The following is a 17770-nucleotide window of genomic DNA, read 5'->3' on the forward strand; positions in this document are numbered from 1 at the left end:
AAGACACTGTATTTAGGCTGGCCATAACAAAGGGGTTGAATACCTTCTGAAGACACTGTATTTAGGCTGGCCATAACAAAGGGGTTGAATACCTTCTGAAGACACTGTATTTAGGCTGGCCATAACAAAGGGGTTGAATACCTTCTGAAGACACTGTATTTAGGCTGGCCATAACAAAGGGGTTGAATACCTTCTGAAGACACTGTATTTAGGCTTGCCATAACAAAGGGGTTGAATACCTTCTGAAGGCACTGTATTTAGGCTGGCCATATCAAAGGGGTTGAATACCTTCTGAAGACACTGTATTTAGGCTGGCCATAACAAAGGGGTTGAATACCTTCTGAAGACACTGTATTTAGGCTGGCCATAACAAATGAGTTGAATAGTTATTGACTCAAAACATTTCAATATTTTTTTATTTATACATTTCTCAAATTCCCTACAAACAGAATTCCACTTTGACCTTATGGGGTATTGTGTGTAGATTAATGACACAAAATCTCAATTCAATTACATTTTTATTCAGGCTGTAACAATACATTTTTGTGAATACCTTCTGAAGGAACTGTATTTAGGCTGGCCATAACAAAGGGGTTGAATACCTTCTGAAGGCACTGTATTTAGGCTGGCCATAACAAAGGGGTTGAATACCTTCTGAAGACACTGTATTTAGGCTGGCCATAACAAAGGGGTTGAATACCTTCTGAAGACACTGTATTTAGGCTGGCCATAACAAAGGGGTTGAATACCTTCTGAAGACACTGTATTTAGGCTGGCCATAACAAAGGGGTTGAATACCTTCTGAAGACACTGTATTTAGGCTGGCCATAACAAAGGGGTTGAATACCTTCTGAAGACACTGTATTTAGGCTGGCCATAACAAAGGGGTTGAATACTTGACTCAAGACTCATCTTTTCATTTTTTGTTCATTTGTAAAAAAAAATGTCAAAATGCATCATTCCACTTACATTTTGGGGTAATGTGTGTAGGCCAGTGACAAAAAATAAATACATCTCAATTGAATCAATTTTAAAATCAGGATGTAACAACAAAATGTGGAAAAAAGTCCAGACGTGTGAATACCTTCTCAAGGCTCCGTATACTGTTACTTGACATAGTATATTATTTTATTTCTCAATATATATAACGTCTTCTATTACGTCCTATATTACATAGTATTTGTGTTCACTTGTATTTTGTATTCCTGACTTTTGCATACTATTGCTCTAGTATTGCACTTCAAATGTGTTCATTCATTCAGTATTGTTGCCACAGGAGTCAATATAATGTGTGGATTCCAGGAGGCCGTAAAAGAGTCCCAGTAAAAAATGAAATAGTTCATATTTCACGACAAAGAATCTAGTACTTCAGAGCCTGGTATTATTTTGCAACTTAGATTTCAGAATAAAACTTGCAAAGAAAGTAGCACATTTTTCCATTAATCGTCCAGGTCCTGTATTTTATAATGTGTCTCAGAGTGCTGATCCAAAACAAAATCAACTTAATGTTTATTCGTCAGGATACAATGAAATGCTTACTTGTCATTTTTTTATTTGTTTAAAGGCATAGTTGGGCTTTGTCGTACAATGAAACATGAGTTCTCTTATTACCAACACCGTATTACAGTGTTTAGGTTCCAGGGATCCAGAGCGGATTACCATTGAGGCACTACCCCATGGACCGAATCAACTCAGTACACTTGGCATTACGCTGCTGTAATACTTGTAGTACTCGTAACACTAACAAATAACTATGCTGTTACTGTAGTAACTGCAGTGTTACTACTTAGCTATAAGAGCTTATTGTAAAGTGTTACTTTGCATTACAGCAACTTATTGTAAAGTGGTACTTTACATTACATCAATTTATTGTAAGTTGTTACTTTACATTACAGCAACATAACGTAAAGTAATCAACATACGAGGACTCTTGATTACTCACTTGGTTGTTTGCATGAGGAAGAGCTAGTTGGACTCTGGAGTAACGTAGCGAAAAAGGGGGGGTCGTGTGGGGAGCTCCGCATAGCAAGCGAGTCTTCCAGTCTATATTTATGTGAGGGATTTAAACCGCTGTAGCACGCCAGTCATCTGACCCAATTACAGCTCGGACGGGAAGCCAATGATTTGGTGTCACTCAAGTCCTACAGCTAGTCTGCAGCTTGAAACCAGCCCAGCGCTGCCTGGCTAGACCAGAGGGAAGACAGATACAGTAGAGCCAGTCTGTTATTCACAGTGGTGTACTGGTGAAGTAACAGAACATCTCTTTGTGAAAAGATGAAACATTTGCATTAGACAAAGACTACATTTCAACGTTAGACTGTCAGATGTACAGTAATTTGTGAAAAGTGTGTGTGCATGCATTTGTGTGTGTGTGCGTGTGTGTGTTGCTTGGTTCAGTATGAGGTAAGAGGTCAGTCCCACTCTAAATATTGAGACAACTTCTAATTGGACCCCATTGTGGTAATGGTGCATAGAGACCATGTTGTTCAAATAAACATGTAAATATGTGAACCAGCTAAAGTGCTTGATAAACATACGGTCCGGTGTAGTTTGAACCAGACAGGCTGTAGTACTGAAGTACTATACTAATGAGTTAACAAAGGTCCTGTTGTGACTGAGTTGTTGGCCGGCTGTTTCAAAAGTGCCCTGGGCTGGTCAGTGGTCTACCTTGTGACCCCCCCCACACACACACACACACCCACACAGTAATTATAAAGCATTAGGGTGAAGAACGGAAGAAAGAGGGAACGAGACCGAGAGAAAGAAAGAGAGACAGAAAGAAAGAAAGAAAGAAAGAAAGAAAGAAAGAAAGAAAGAAAGAAAGAAAGAAAGAAAGAAAGAAAGAAAGAAAGAAAGAAAGAAAGAAAGAAAGAAAGAAAGAAAGAAAGAAAGAAAGAAAGAAAGAGAGAAAGAAAGAAAGAAAGAAAGAAAGAGAGAAAGAAAGAAAGAGAGAAAGAAAGAAAGAAAGAAAGAAAGAAAGAAAGAAAGAAAGAAAGAAAGAAAGAGAGAGACCATGCCTGCAGAGACTTGAACGCTTGAAACATCTGGGTTACAAGTACAACATCTATGGTCCAAAATGGCATGTGTTAATTCTCTAGTCTTTTCAAATGTCCACCTCGACTGATACTGTACAACAAAGGTATCTGAAACCTCAATCACTACATTGACTGAAGGAAAACGTGACAACAGAAAATCAAAAACTGGGCAGACAGACAAACACGCCACATTTGTTCACCCCAATGTGTTCTTAATCACATGGCCTGGTATAACATTTCACTACGTAGGTGTTTGGCACACTTAAACGAGGAAATCAAGTGGAAATAATAAAAACACAAGACAATAAAACACTAAGAAAAGTTACTTTGGAAGTGCTGGATTTGTAATCCAGTTTAACAAGGTTGGCAGTGACTCAAACGTTTCCCCAAAATGTACAGCCTCTATGGAAGCGTGCTCCCCATTCGTATCGACAGACAGGAACATAGTTAAGCAGCTATTGGCGACGAAGGGGAAACATACACTTGAGATAATGGCTTATTTTTGGGACCATTCTGGGACAAAGAAAAAGGTGCTTGACGGCCGGGGTGTGCATCTGATTTACGAGTCCTTCTTGAATATCTCCAGCTCTGGGCCTCTATTCACAATGCCTTTCAGAGAAGGACTGCTAATCTAGGATCAGGTCGCCTCTGTCCATATAATAATATAAATGATGATCTAAAAGACTAAACTGTCCCTGGATCAGCACTCTGAGACACTATATATACAGACCCAGAGCATGTCCTTATACCCCACCAGTGTATAACACACCGGCCCATTCTTCCTCAAGGCCCCCATTAATATCGAAAAAAATAATGATATTTCCGGGCTAAAACTCGACTTTAGACAGGCCCGCTGGGCTAACGATGGACCAGCCCCTCTGGCATTTGTCAGAATTGCCCTACATGTTGAGTCTGTATGTTGAGTCCGTCTCTGACCCCCACTATTGCCCAAGTCTGAACCTGAGACCAACTGAGACATGGTCCTTCTAGCGGCTGTCATTATCCGTGAATGTCACGTACGGCTGCCAAGTCGACTGCCAATAGGCCCTGTCTACTAACGCACCTCTCCTATTGCTGCTGCTCCCTCTCTCTCTGAAACAACAGAAACACAGTGTGGGTCCACTGCAATGCACTTTGCTGCACTTAACTCTCGTTGAAAGAGACATGGATTATTTCTTGGAGGGAAATGTTGAGATTATGACATAACGAAAGAGCATTAGGGTGGAGATAAATGTCTGCCAAGTGTATTTTGGAGTGTTTTTGTGTCAGTTAAATTCCAAAATGAATCACTCTGTTCATTGAATAGGCTACTAAGGGAAACAGACAACTTCTGTTAAAGGTGGAAACTGCAGTTGCTACATGTTTGGATATATAAATTCATTATATGTACCCATGGATTCTTACAGAATTTTACTTAGAAATGCCTCAAATTTAGTTCAACTATTTACCCCGTCAGAACCCAAAATATAAGCTTTTTTTACTCCAATGTTTGTTAACTAAATAAACGCAAACAAACACTATATAGCCCTATAATATGGTTAAGACTATACTTTTGGACGGTCAGTCCTTGCATACATAGCTCTGTCTACAAATTTGAGAGTGGTTACCTTTCTCCAGTCCCATCCTTCAGATTTTTACCGAAACAGGAGCGGGGAGGACACTTTGTAATTGTTTCAACTGCTGAACGCGGCTTTAAGTCATATGTTGACCATGACAAAACAAACAGCCAGTAGGAGTAGTACAGTAGCCCCCCCGTCCATTCATTTAAAGAGATTAAAATGGGACCTTGAAAACTACATTTACATTTACATTTAAGTCATTTAGCAGACGCTCTTATCCAGAGCGACTTACAAATTGGAACTACGTCAGTATTTTGTAAACCTTCACGCTTTGGACTCCAATGTGTCAATGTATTGTTCATACATGACTAGTACAACATCTGTAATCTTCTCCTGTCGGATAAGTCACACAATCCTTACATTTAGTGCTTAAAATGTCCTGTTCATTACAGTTGCATGCTCGTCCCTTTGCCAGTGTCCTGAAGTGATACTGGTGCGCACACTGTCTGCATTGTCTAACAGCAATAACCGACTGTTGCCAGTATCAAACCACTTACCCTCAGGCATAAAGGGATACTGCAACAATCTGCCAAGATTCTGGTAGTTTTGCGAGCCAATGCTAACTAGCGTTGGCGCAATAACTGGATGTCTACAGGTACGCTAGCATACGCTAGAAAACCCAGCACACAATCAACAATATGAAAACAAAGGGCACACACCATTGGAGGGACAAAGGCACCTAGCTCAATTTGAATTCCATTTTAAAGGTAGACTCAGCGAATGATGTTGCCACGAGTGGCACGGCAGATATTGAGATGAGCGAGATGCAACGCTTAGTTCTCACACAGTCACACACAGTGTCTGTGGTGCACGGTGCACGGGTTCGCTTCAGGCTGTTACTGTGTGGTAGCCACGGGACCAAAACAGTGGAGGAGTTGAGCCTCGCGCTTTAACGCTCTTAGATGTTGCGGAAATTGACCCACTATGCTGTTTGCTTTCTGCATCAACATCATATTGCTGAGTCTACCTTTAAAGAAAGGGAGTCATTTAATGAATAACAAACCTAGCTTTTCCCTGGTGGGCATTAGGAACTGGAGAGGGAAATTTGAAATAGATCAATCGCATCAGTAATGTGAAGTTCTATCAGGCATCTTCAGTAAAGCTCTGTAACACAATGGATTCCAATAGAAATATATGTTTGTTGTGGACACTGGTTTCTCAAATTATGCAGAAGACTCCTGAGCTAAAATAGGAAGACTGTGAATCATTCCTTTTAATTAGCAGTACATAGAATGCAGCCAATCTGTCCCTATTGTTTTGGAACCAGGCACAGTCAACATTGGACATTTTTCTCACTGTGTGTGTGCATGCGCGCTTGTACAGCACTCAGCTGGGATCTCTGGCTTTGTTATCTGTGTTCTCAGAGAGAGAGTTTTTTTGTGTCGTTGTGGGTGTATCCAACTGTGACAAGCAGCTCAGCTCTGCTCGGCAAACACTAAACTTTGGAGCGGAGTCCCCGAGGATCTGGAGCGAAGCCGCACACTGACTTGGCCCAGTGGGAGGCTGGGCGCCATGGGCTGGGAGCAGATCGCTGATAGTGCTTTACCTCTGACTTAGTTACTGATTTACACACTAACTCCATAGAGGGAGACTAAACAAAACAAAGTCACATGGGACAGTAGTTTATATTGGGGCCATACCTTTTCTCGTCAAGTGGACCATATTTTTTGTCTACGTCTTGCGTTTTGGGTTCATGAAAAGACAATACCTATTAGGCATTCATTAATTCTCAGTCTGGGTATGTTGCAAGTATTTTGGAGCCCATATGTGAAGCTATCTAAGAGGGTTCCCCCATGTTGGACAAAGGGACATTGTCACTTCTGATTATAATGGCGGAGGGTGAGAGGGGACGCCCGTAGCACGGTACATCCAGCTGTGTCTGAAAGGGATTAGCTCAGCAATACGCACGCACACACACATGCACACACACACATCAGCAGCTTGCTGGAAGACTCGTCATCTTTAAGGGTCCCAATAGCTCCTCAGTCTGAGTGGAACTATATTAGTTAGATCAGCTTTATTAATGGCTGCTCTTCACCATGTGTTTCCAGCATCATAACTAAGGACATGCACTCTAGAATAGATGGTCAATACCAGGGATCGTCAACTACATACAGCCGTGGGACGGTTTATCTTGAGCGGATGGTCAAGGAGCCAGAACGTAATTGCAAATAATTCGTAGACTGCTAATTGACCGCAAGAAACCCAAACAGATATAATATATGACTAAAACATAATAATTTCAAGCCTTGCTTACATTTGTATACGATCACGTGTCTCTCTATTATGTGTGAGAATACTTTGGAACAGATTTCCAAAATTAAAATCACATGGAGACGATTTGCTGGTGTTTTTACAGTCTTTTATGTCCATTAAAAATAATTAAATAAATTTGCTCAGAAAAATTGTGGGACCAAATAAATTCACCCGCGGGCCAGATTCGGCCCACAGACCGCCAGTTGAGGAACCCTGGCATATTGTTTCATTCAGGATATCGATGCGTGTCATATTCTGCTTATATTCCTGTTTAGTCAAGACTATGGGCCATTCAGGCTCAGACAAAGCTTACTTGTCCAAGGCAGGGTAGCCTAGTGGTTAGAGCATTGGACTAGTAACCGAAAGGTTGCAAGTTTGAATCCCCAAGGTACAAATCTGTTGTTCTGCCCCTGAACAGGCAGTTAACCCACTGTTCCTAGGTCATCATTGAAAATAAGAATTTGTTCTTAACTGACTTGCCCGGTAAAATAAAATACTTACTTCCTCAAGTCTTGACAGCTATTGATACTTTACTAGAAACGGTTTTGGAAATTAAATAATTGTAACTCACAAAAGGGACTGTTTCACAAATAGCTATAACGTATAGAACGTTCCACCACTCTCCGTTATCATTTTATTTTCATTGTCGACCTGATCCTGAGACATACTCAGTCTTAGAGTAGACAATAGACATCTTACTCACAACAACAACTTTATACTCAAACACAGAGCTCAGCTCGGGGCATTTTCACGTCACGTGAGACAAATTCAACATCAGAACTTGGGGGCATGTTCACGTCACGAGAGACACGACCAGAGTGGATTGGATGTTAACCTGAGAATTCCCATTGCCCTACCTCTCACTCCTCCTCCAGTTGGTCTGTCACCTCTGTTGTGACAGGGAGAGTGACAAGGAGAGCAGCACCCTGTTTTGTCCTCGCAGGCTGGCTCGTTAGTGTGTGATTTATCACTCTAACACCGGGGGTCTGGTGCTGAGGTGGTAATGTCCTGGAGGGATGACACACAGTCTCAGGAGGGGACAATGTTAATGACCAGCCAGACAGCCTGCCCTGAGTTTCACCAGTCTGAGTTTATTGTTGTTTCCCAACATCCCTAACTGTGTGTTGCCGCTTTCCATGTTGTCTGTTGCCTGTAGCTTGTGAGGTGTGGAAACACTTTGTTGCTTTTATGAATTTTGTCTTGCTGCTTTTTGTTCTATGTTGCTCTGTCTGTATGCTACATCTTGTTTGTCCTATGTTGCTCTGCGTGTGCTTACTGCTCAATGATTGTCTATATTGTAATTGTTTTTAATAACCTTCCCAGGGACTGTGGTTGAAAATTAGCCGGCTGGCTAAAACCGTGACTTTTACTGAAACGTTGATTAAAGTGCACTGTCCCTGTAAAAATAAAATAAACTCAACAGACAATGCAACTGCATAGCTGGAAGGGGCAAACATGAGCCATAATGGCTTGATCTGATCGCCTCAAGTTAGTGGACGAGTAACTTTTTCTGTAAAGAAATGTCTTTGTATTGTGACTAACAGAAACTGTAGGAGTAGAGGGCAGCAGGTTAGGCCAGTTGAATGAATACCTGAGCCGACATGGTGAAAAACCTGTCAATGTGCCCTTGAGCAAGGTACTTAACCCTAATTTGCTGCAGGGGCGTCATACTACTCCAGCTGACTCTGCAAAACAACATTTCACTGCACCTGTCCTGTGTATGTGATAATAAACCATATTGTTTCTCACTAAAGGGTAAAGAATTGGGAGTGCTGGAAGCACACTACTGTGTGAACCTTATGACCCCCGGCAAAAAAACTTTCCATCTAGACTTCGGGTATGATGAATTACGTTTTTCCTGTCAGTCTGCCCCAGCAGGTGCCCCATTTACATTCTTCCCTCTCAGAAACTTATACAAACTGAACTATACCCCATGCACTCCCTTTCCTGCCAGACACACGGAATATAGCACATGTGGAGCTGAATCGGTTACATATGAGCTTTTTCTACATACACTCATATCCCTTTCTCCTCTCGACCTCAACCTAGTCTATACTACAGCACATCGCATCTACTATCAGTCAACCCTTATTTTAGACAGATAAATAGATAGCTCTCCATACATCAATATGTGCATGAGTAGATGTTTGATACACAGACATACAGTATGCACACAGACATACAGTATGCACACAGACATACAGTATGCACACAGACATACAGTATGCACACACAACTTTTTCTCACTGTTGTTTTTAGTCTTCTCTTGCCCTAATGGAGTTCAGGCTTGGGTGGGGGGGGAGATATGACAGCTTTGTGCAGATACACACTGTGCCAAATGAAACATACCACGCGGCCACTGCTATTTATTATTAAATCTCCTTTTCTTCTACACCAGTCTTTGGCTTCGTATAGAGCTGAACGCTCTCTAAGGGAGGGAGAGAGTTTTCATGGGAATCTAAAGCTGGTTCCAATTATGTTTTTCAAAGGTTGGGGACCATGTTTTTCTTATCGGACCATGGCGGTTTCGTTCTAGAGGCCCCTGCACTGAGCTCCATGCACGAAAGGACATGATTTAGTGGCCCTCAAACACACATTTTTGCTGACATGAGTTTTGAGAGCTTTAAAAGTCACGGACATACCGGTAGCGTTTGCCAGCCAAGAGTACTTAGCACCTCTGAATATATTGCCAGCCGTAATTTGCAAACTGATTCTACATGTAGAACAGGACAAAATGTCAGCAGTCAGACGTACACCAGAGGGTGGTCCCTGAAACACACCGCGCCGAACAAACTGCAGACAAACAGCAGATCATCATTCCGTGCGGTGTGTGTGGTCCCTAAGAGAACAGAGATCTGAGGAAGTCCGGGCCTCCAATCATCAATGATGAAGGGAAAGGAGAAGCGTAAAGAAAGACAAAAGGAAGCCATCTTAGACTATTGAGATACAGCCCTGTGCCACCACACCATGCACGACCACCCCTCGTCTTCCACGCCCCATAAATCTCAGCGGCAGGATGACAAGGCTCTAGTCAATAGCAGCAGACCTGCTCTGACAACAGTCTTGGTTGCCCTAACCCTTTTCCTAAACTTAACTTAATTGCCCTAACCTGCCACGTTAATTCTCCTAACTTGCTATGAAAAGTCACTTCTGCTAGTCAAAAGCAGCAGACCTGTCCTGAGAACAGTCTGCGTTTCCACTAATGCGATACAGCATAAACCTCAACGGCGGGATGACAACCCTCTCCCAGCTTAATGGCGCTGTCGACAAACATTAGAACCCCACCGCGTCAAACTCTCTTTCAGTGATATTTTACAGAAAAGTCCGTTCCTTTTTGAGCCGCGGCCGGCTCTTCCTTGAGACATCTGCAGAGGAGTTGCTCATAATTATGATGGATTAGACTGTGGCTGGATTCTGGCCCTGGCGCGCTGTAATTATTTTGCAGATGCTGCGGATGTTACATGCATTAATAATGGCGTGTGGCAGACAGAAATCAATGCCATCGCTGGAATCTCTATTTGCTTCCCTGGGGGGGTTGTAGGGGGTTGGGGGAGTGAAGGGGAAAGGAGAAGAGTGAAGGTTCACAGTATTGCTCTTTCACTCTCTCTTCTTGGAGAGAGATGCCTCCCTGCATCACAATGCAATACAACCCTCAACAGCCTTTAACTGGCTTCTCACCTAGCTACGATAGGCCCGTTGGTGTACAGTAGCTCTGAAACCCTTCTCTGAAATATCTCCGCACAAGGACATACTGTAATTATGCTACATCAGCATAATTTGCCTGCTGAAAATTTGACAAAGACTTGGCTGTGTTGATGTTTACTAAGATGGTGATAAGTCACAACAGACCAGAATGACTCAAAGGGGGTGAGATGTGGTGTGTGAGCACTGCAGGGGCCGACTCATATTATAATATGAGAATCAGGCATCTTATTTCCTGCCTATCCAGTGTTATCCGATCGTGACTCCGCCGTGATGTCATCGCTTGACCTTGTGAACAATAGACAGCCCAGAGTGAGAACTTAGTTGACTGTCTGTCACAACGGCCTAACCGTAAACTCAATCAAATCCATAATGTAATTCAATATCTGCGACTGCCCAATCATCCCTCTAGGAGTTTTGCATTAACTCTATACCTCTAATCCCATATGATAACTACAGTATAGGACAGAGTAGACTATCTGTCTTGGCTACCAGGGACTCACACCTCTGTGGAACCAGGGTTATACTATCCAGAGTATGGCCTTACTGACATGAAAATATGGAGGGGAAAGCCATGTTCCCTATAAGATAGTTGGCCTCAACCACCCCTCGTACAGGTAACTGCCAAAATAAAGGAAACGCCAACATACTGTCTTTGATGGGGCTCATTTACTCAAGTGTTTCCTTTGTTCTGTCAGTTACCTGTAAATTACAATGAGGCAGAAGGTGAGGAATAGCAGTGCTAAACAGCCGACGCATAGCAAGCTCTTTTCCCATCTACCACCTGTAACATTACCAGCCTCCTTTCCCCGCCTGTCTCAAACATCAACATTACAGAAGGAGAATATCGTTGTTACATGATGCAGCCTCAGTCATGTCTAAACAGTTTGAAAAATGTGGAACTCAGCATTGATGTAATAAATATATACTGAACTACAACATAAGCCCAATGTGTAACAATTTCAAAGATTTTACTGAGTTATAGTTCATATGAGGAAACCAGTCAATTGAAATAAATTCATTAGGCCTTAATCTAGCGGCGGTAGGTAGCCTAGTGGTTAGAGCGTTGGGCCAGTAAACGAAAGGTTGCTAGATTGAATCCCTGAGCTGACAAGTTAAAAATCTGTTGTTCTGTCCCCTGAACAAGGCAGTTAACCTGTTCCTAGGCTGTCATTGTAAATAAGAATTTGTTCTTAACTGACTTGCCTAGTTAAATAAATAATGTATTGATTTCACATGAGTGGGAATACAGATATGCATATGTTGGTCACAGATACCTTAAACAAATGGGCCTCAGGATCTCATTATGGTATTTCTGGGAATTCAAATTGCTATCAACTAAACGTAATTATGTATGTTGTCCACAGCTCATGCCTGACCATACCCCCACCGCCACCAAGGGGCACTCTGTTCACAACGTTGACATCAGCAAACTGCTTGCCCACACGACACCCTACACATGGTCTGCGGTTGTGAGACCGGCTGGACGTACTGACAAATTCTCTTAAATGATGTTGGAGATGGCTTTTGGTAGAGAAATCAACATTAAATTCTCTGGCAACAGCTCTGATGGACATTCCTGCAGTCAGCATGCCAATTGTTTATGTTGCATTGTGTTGTGGGACAAAACTGCACAATTTATAGGGGCTTTTTATTGTCCCAGCACAAGGTGCACCTGTGTAATACTCATGCTGTTTAATCAGCTTTGTGATATGCCACACCTGTTAGGTGGATGGATTATCTTGGCAAAGGATCAATTCTCCTAACAGGGATGTAAACAAATTTGTGCAAAACATTTTAGTGAAATAAGCTTTTTGTGCATATAGAACATCTCTGGGATCTTTTATTTCAGCTCATGAAAGATGAACCAACACTTTACATGTTGCATTTATAATTTTGTTCAGTGTATATACATATTTACTATACCTGCAACAAATATATTTAATATACCTTAAAAGTGATGATACAGAGGTTTTGTATAATTTCAGCCAGTAGTTTTTAAATTTATAGCGCTCATGAGACAAAACGGGTCCCCGAAAATTGTGCACAACGTCATCCATTTTGTATGATATGTTACAAATTCCAATTCGTACAAAACGTTACAAATTTGTAAATGCTTAAGATCCCATTCATTCTCTTTTAAGAAATATACATTTTTTTCTTCCATATTGTATGAAAAAAGGTACCAGTCCTCAGTAAAAAATGGAACAAAACCTATTCCCCACCCTCTCCTTCAAGAAAAGTGTCATCTTATCCTCCAACAAGTCATTCTATAGCATAAACTCCCAGCGTGTAGCAGTTAATGGAATGAGGTCAGTGTCTAGCCATGTGATCAGACACATGCACCCCTTTGTTTGATACAAGTAGCATCTGCCTGAGAAGAAAGAGGCATGGTGGAGGAGTAGAGGAGCCGTTGGTATGTCTCCTCTCTCTCTCCCTCCGCTCTTCTGTAAACATGCTCGGCTGCTTCTAGCTGTGGAGAGAAGCCTCACTCGCCAAGCTGAGCCCCATAGACAGCTGCTCAGGTTCGGAGCTGTGTGCTGTGTCGTGAATACGGTGCGCACCCAAAGAATGCTGCAAGCTGCCTCTGGCTGTTCTTTCTTTATTGAGACACCTTCCTTCCTGGAGCCGTCTCTCTATATCGAGACAGAGACAGTTTCTAATGCCTCGTTGCGTCGGGGGTGGGGGGTTGGGAGAGGGGGGTGAACGTGCATAATTTGGTCGTGTTTTGTCTCCCCAATAATGTTTTGCCTGAGAGAGTCTGTCTCAGAGAAGCACTCATACTGCTCTGGCTGCCAATGTGTTCGTGAGAATCTGAGTGCCAATGGGTTCATGAGTGTCTAAAAAGCAGCACATTCAGAAGATATATTCCTCAACTTCCCTGGTGTTTCTCTCATCAGGTACAGCATGATGGACTGGGAATATTATGCATCTGGCCTTATGGTATGTTTACATTTAGCTCGGTTGACTTAATGCACTTCTAAGGGAAATGGAGCTGATTTTATTTCACCATCTCTGACTTCATAAAGGCAGAAACTCACAGGACAGGATTACAGAAAGTCTGACCTCCTTTATCAGAAGTAAAAATGTTTCAACCACACTGGTTCCCACACTGTGTGTGTGTCACTCCGTGCTGACCCGGCATGTTGTCCTGGGATAACCTTCTTATTTCTCTCCCTGCTTGCCACCCAGTTGAGGATCATTTAATTCTGTGCCTTCCTTCATGTCGCATAACTGATATCCACTCAGAGCCAAGTGTAAACATATTACTCCCCAGACTCAACTCTGTGACCCAGGCTGGCGATGATTTCAGACTCAATTACTGTTTCCCGCCACTTTATTTAACTACTCAAGATAGTTAAGAACAAATTCTTATTTACAATGACAGACTAGGAACAGGGGGTTTACTGCCTTGTTCAGGGTTTTTACCTAGTTTTTACCTAGTCAGCTCAGGGATTCGATCCAGCAAACTTTTGGTTACTGGCCCAGCACTCTAACCACTAGGCTACCTGCCGCCCCCATGCAAAGCGTCGCCGCCCACATGCAAAGTGTCGCCGCCCACATGCAAAGTGTCGCCGCCCACATGCAAAGAGTCGCCGCCCACATGTGTTTTGTCCTGTGTTTATAAATACATCCAATTCCATTCAATTTAGGAGAGAATGTGTGTTTTTTCCCTTTCGTTTCGAACTAATGTGATGTTATGGGAAAGTGGAAACTAGTGATGACATTTGACGAATCATAGGATGGTTGTATAAAAATAGTCTATCATCATAAAATACCCATTTCCACCTTAATTCAAGATCAGTGCTATATGCACCATTCACATGTTTTGTTTAAATGTGTAATCTTACCTTATGATTACACATTTAAGGGACTGTTTGTCTGTTGTTTCTGTATTTCATGGTTAGTAATACCTCTCTCTCTCTCTCTCTCCGTCTCCCCTGCAGGACGCACAGAGCGCAGCCCTGTGGATGGACTCAGAGCAGGCCAGATGGAAACAGAAAAGGCCAGCCAGGAGACGGAAGAAAGTCTGATACTAGCACAACTCAGCGCCGCCACTCAACCAGACAACCTGATCACCGCCAAGCTCCAAAATGGCACCCAGTCGCCGGAAGGAGCCCATCAGCAGATCAACGGGGATGGAAACTGGAACCTTTACAACAAGGCCGTGGCAGGGGTCATCAACCCAATGAAGAGACACAGGGAGAACTGCAGCAGTCCTGCCGGAGTGCAGGGACTGTTCGACCAAGGCTCTTATAACATGATCAATGGCGGGGATCTGAAGCATGCGCTCTGTGACCAGTCCTTACTGGGCCTTCACCAGGCCAAGAAACTCAGATCGGATTTGGAGATTAATGGAGGGGATGGAGAGGAGATGTGGGACAAAAAGGATGGTGGGGACATCATGGACGATTTCCCGGAGTTGACAAAGCCTGGAGAGTTTGACTGCGATGGGACAAGACTGGATAAGAGAAACTGTAATACTTTCTCAAATGGAGGGGATATTTTCTCACTATCGAGGAACAAGCAAATAGCTAACGGTGCTACAGTGAGCCCCAATTCCATTGAAGGCACACCTGGTGACCTTCTAGAGAAAACTCTGTCTCAGTATTACCCAGAACAAGTGTCCATCGCAGCACAGACGGGCGTGCAGGAGTTTCAACCGGAGGTGGGGTTGGTCGACGACATTAGCTCACTCACCAACGAACTCCCTGAACTGCCCGAACATGCCACGACGCAGTCATCTACCTCTCTTACCTCAGGGTTCCCTCCCATTTCAGTCCAGATGCCTGCCTCTGAGAAACAGCAGCAGACTCGGGTAGCAGACCCTAAAGGGCAAGGCAGCAATGGATATAACAACTCAGACGCCCCGTATATGGTGAATGGCTATTCTAACAGTTACAGAGGAGAGCACCCGCAACAGCAGCCCGCTGACGGCTCGCAACATCAGAACAACACAGAGGGCATTTACAGGAAACCTAACCAGGAGTTTAACCATCAGAACTCTTTCCCGAGCCCTCTAGAGCAGAGCACTCCGCTGCAGACAAAAGAGGCCATTGGGTTCAGCCCCGGCCCTTTCCCCAGCCCAGGCATGGGGCAGAGTGAGGGGAGGCGCCGGCAGCAACAGTATGGGATGCAGCAACAGCAGACAGGAAACCCCTGTGGAGCTGACTCTACGGGCCCCCAGGGCTCCATGGGCCCAGCTTCCCTGCCCACTGGCAGCGAGCCTGGACCCCAACGCTCCCATCAAAACGGGATGATGAAAGACACAACCCAGCAGCAGCAGAGAGGAGGAGCGGATCCCGGTTGCCCTAATTCCCAGATGGGCTGGATAGATCTAAACTCCCGGGGTCAGATGCTGGAGCCCGACTCAGCACGGAGGTTCCAGACGGGGGGACAAAGCTTCGATGTAGGACCCACCGGAGGGGCCTACCAGCAACAGCAGCCGCGGCCGGCCCAGTCGCCTCACCAAGCGTCTCCTGCCCAACACAACACTGCCCCAGAGTGGCAGCAGCAGGCCGACTCTAAAGGCCCATCTCACATGCACCAACAACAGTGTAATCTTCCTCCTCAACAGCAACCACAAACACAACACATGCACCAGCAGCAGTGTAATCTTCCTCCTCCTCAACAGCAGCAGCAAGGGGAGAATTGTTTTCGAGCCCCCATGCAGCCAGAGCACTTATGCGAAGGCGACCCAGATCTAGAGGAAATACTTTCACCTAGCTTTTTGCAGCCGCCACAACGTCCACAACATCAACAGCAGCAGCAGCGCCCGCTGTCCCATCCATCTCAGTACGACGGACAGCAATCGGTCAACGCACCCCAGTCACAGGACCCCAACCAGGGCACGATGGACGGTCAACAGCTGCTGAACAAACTCAAGCTGGAGGACTACATCAGGCTAGAGAAGAAGCTGAAATCCCCTGGTGGAGGCTACAGAGGTCAGGGTGGTCAACCCCAACCTGGGCACCAGCAGCAGATACAGTCTATGATGAGAAACAACCCTGGGTACAATCCTGTAGACCCCTCTCAGCCCAACGACGCACAGCAGTCCCAGCAGGCGTCATGGAGACACAGCAGCAGTAATACCATGGAGATGGAGATGGAGCTGGAGATGAAGCAGCAACAACAACAGCAGCACCAACAACAACAGCAGAGGCAGTACACTCCAAGCCCCGGACCCAAGCAATACTCCCACCAGCAGCAGCCGCCGCCCCACCTCCGACAACCACACCCCAACCACATGGACTTCCCCCTTACCCAGACCCCCCCACAACCGCTACCTCACTTACCACACGGTGATTTAAACCAACAGGCACAGCAACAGCAGATGTATCCTAAAATGGAGCAGAATCAGCAGGAGTCTTGCGCCCAGTTCCAGAGGGGGGGGCCTCCACCCCTGGGACACGGGGGCCCCCAGGGGGACTTCCAGAGGCACGCGGCCCTGCGGATGCATCTTCTACAGAGGCAGTCTGAGCGGGAGTCTCTGGGTCCCCCTCATCCACAGACCCCTGTAGATTTCAAGCACGGCGTCCGGCCCATCAAGATGGTGAATGGGCCGCGGTTCGAACACCCTCACCACCAAGGGCCTGGACCACCGCCCTTGATGCAGCATCAACAGCAGGGCCGGGAGATGGGTATGGTAGCGGGGGGCATCCAGGTCAAGCAAGAGTACAATCCACAGCCCCAGACGTCGTGCTGCGGTGAGCGGAGCCAGAGCAGCTCCCAGCGGAGCATCCTAGCCACCATGGAGCAGACTCTCAGACAGTATCAGCTTTCGCCAGTCTTCGACAGGAAGTCCCTCGTCATCAGGTCACCGAACAAGGTCAAGGTGGAGCAGTCTGGCGCTGTGACGGTGCTCTCGACCCACGCGGACCTGGACGGTGGGTTGGGTGGGATGGAGGACATGGGGATGGGGCGCCCTGGCTCCAATGGGCTGAAAAGACCCCACCTAGACTTCACCCCCAAGCAGGAACCCCTGCTCCAGAGTTTTATGAATTCCCCCATGAAACTCTTGGATACTCCCATTAAAAACCTATTGGATACTCCTATCAAGACCCAGTATGATATCCCTTCCTGCCACTGCATGGGTGAGTCACATTTCATGTCTGTCTTCACACACAGATTATTTGTCGGTTGATGTCTAATTTGGGT

At 44.8% G+C, this 17770-nt stretch overlaps 1 protein-coding gene across 1 annotated transcript in view; it reads left to right on the plus strand.

The window, feature by feature from the left end:
* Positions 1 to 17770, plus strand: part of tet2 (tet methylcytosine dioxygenase 2) — a 57900-nt gene that overhangs the window by 24295 nt on the left and 15835 nt on the right. The window contains exon 2 of the mRNA XM_065003772.1: positions 14560 to 17706. Within this exon, the coding sequence (XP_064859844.1) occupies positions 14604 to 17706 (3103 nt within the window). The 5' untranslated portion in view covers positions 14560 to 14603. The remainder of the gene's footprint in view (positions 1 to 14559; positions 17707 to 17770) is intronic.

The sequence above is a fragment of the Oncorhynchus nerka genome, linkage group LG18 (assembly GCF_034236695.1).
Source record: "Oncorhynchus nerka isolate Pitt River linkage group LG18, Oner_Uvic_2.0, whole genome shotgun sequence".
NCBI classification, from domain to species: Eukaryota; Metazoa; Chordata; class Actinopteri; order Salmoniformes; family Salmonidae; genus Oncorhynchus; species Oncorhynchus nerka.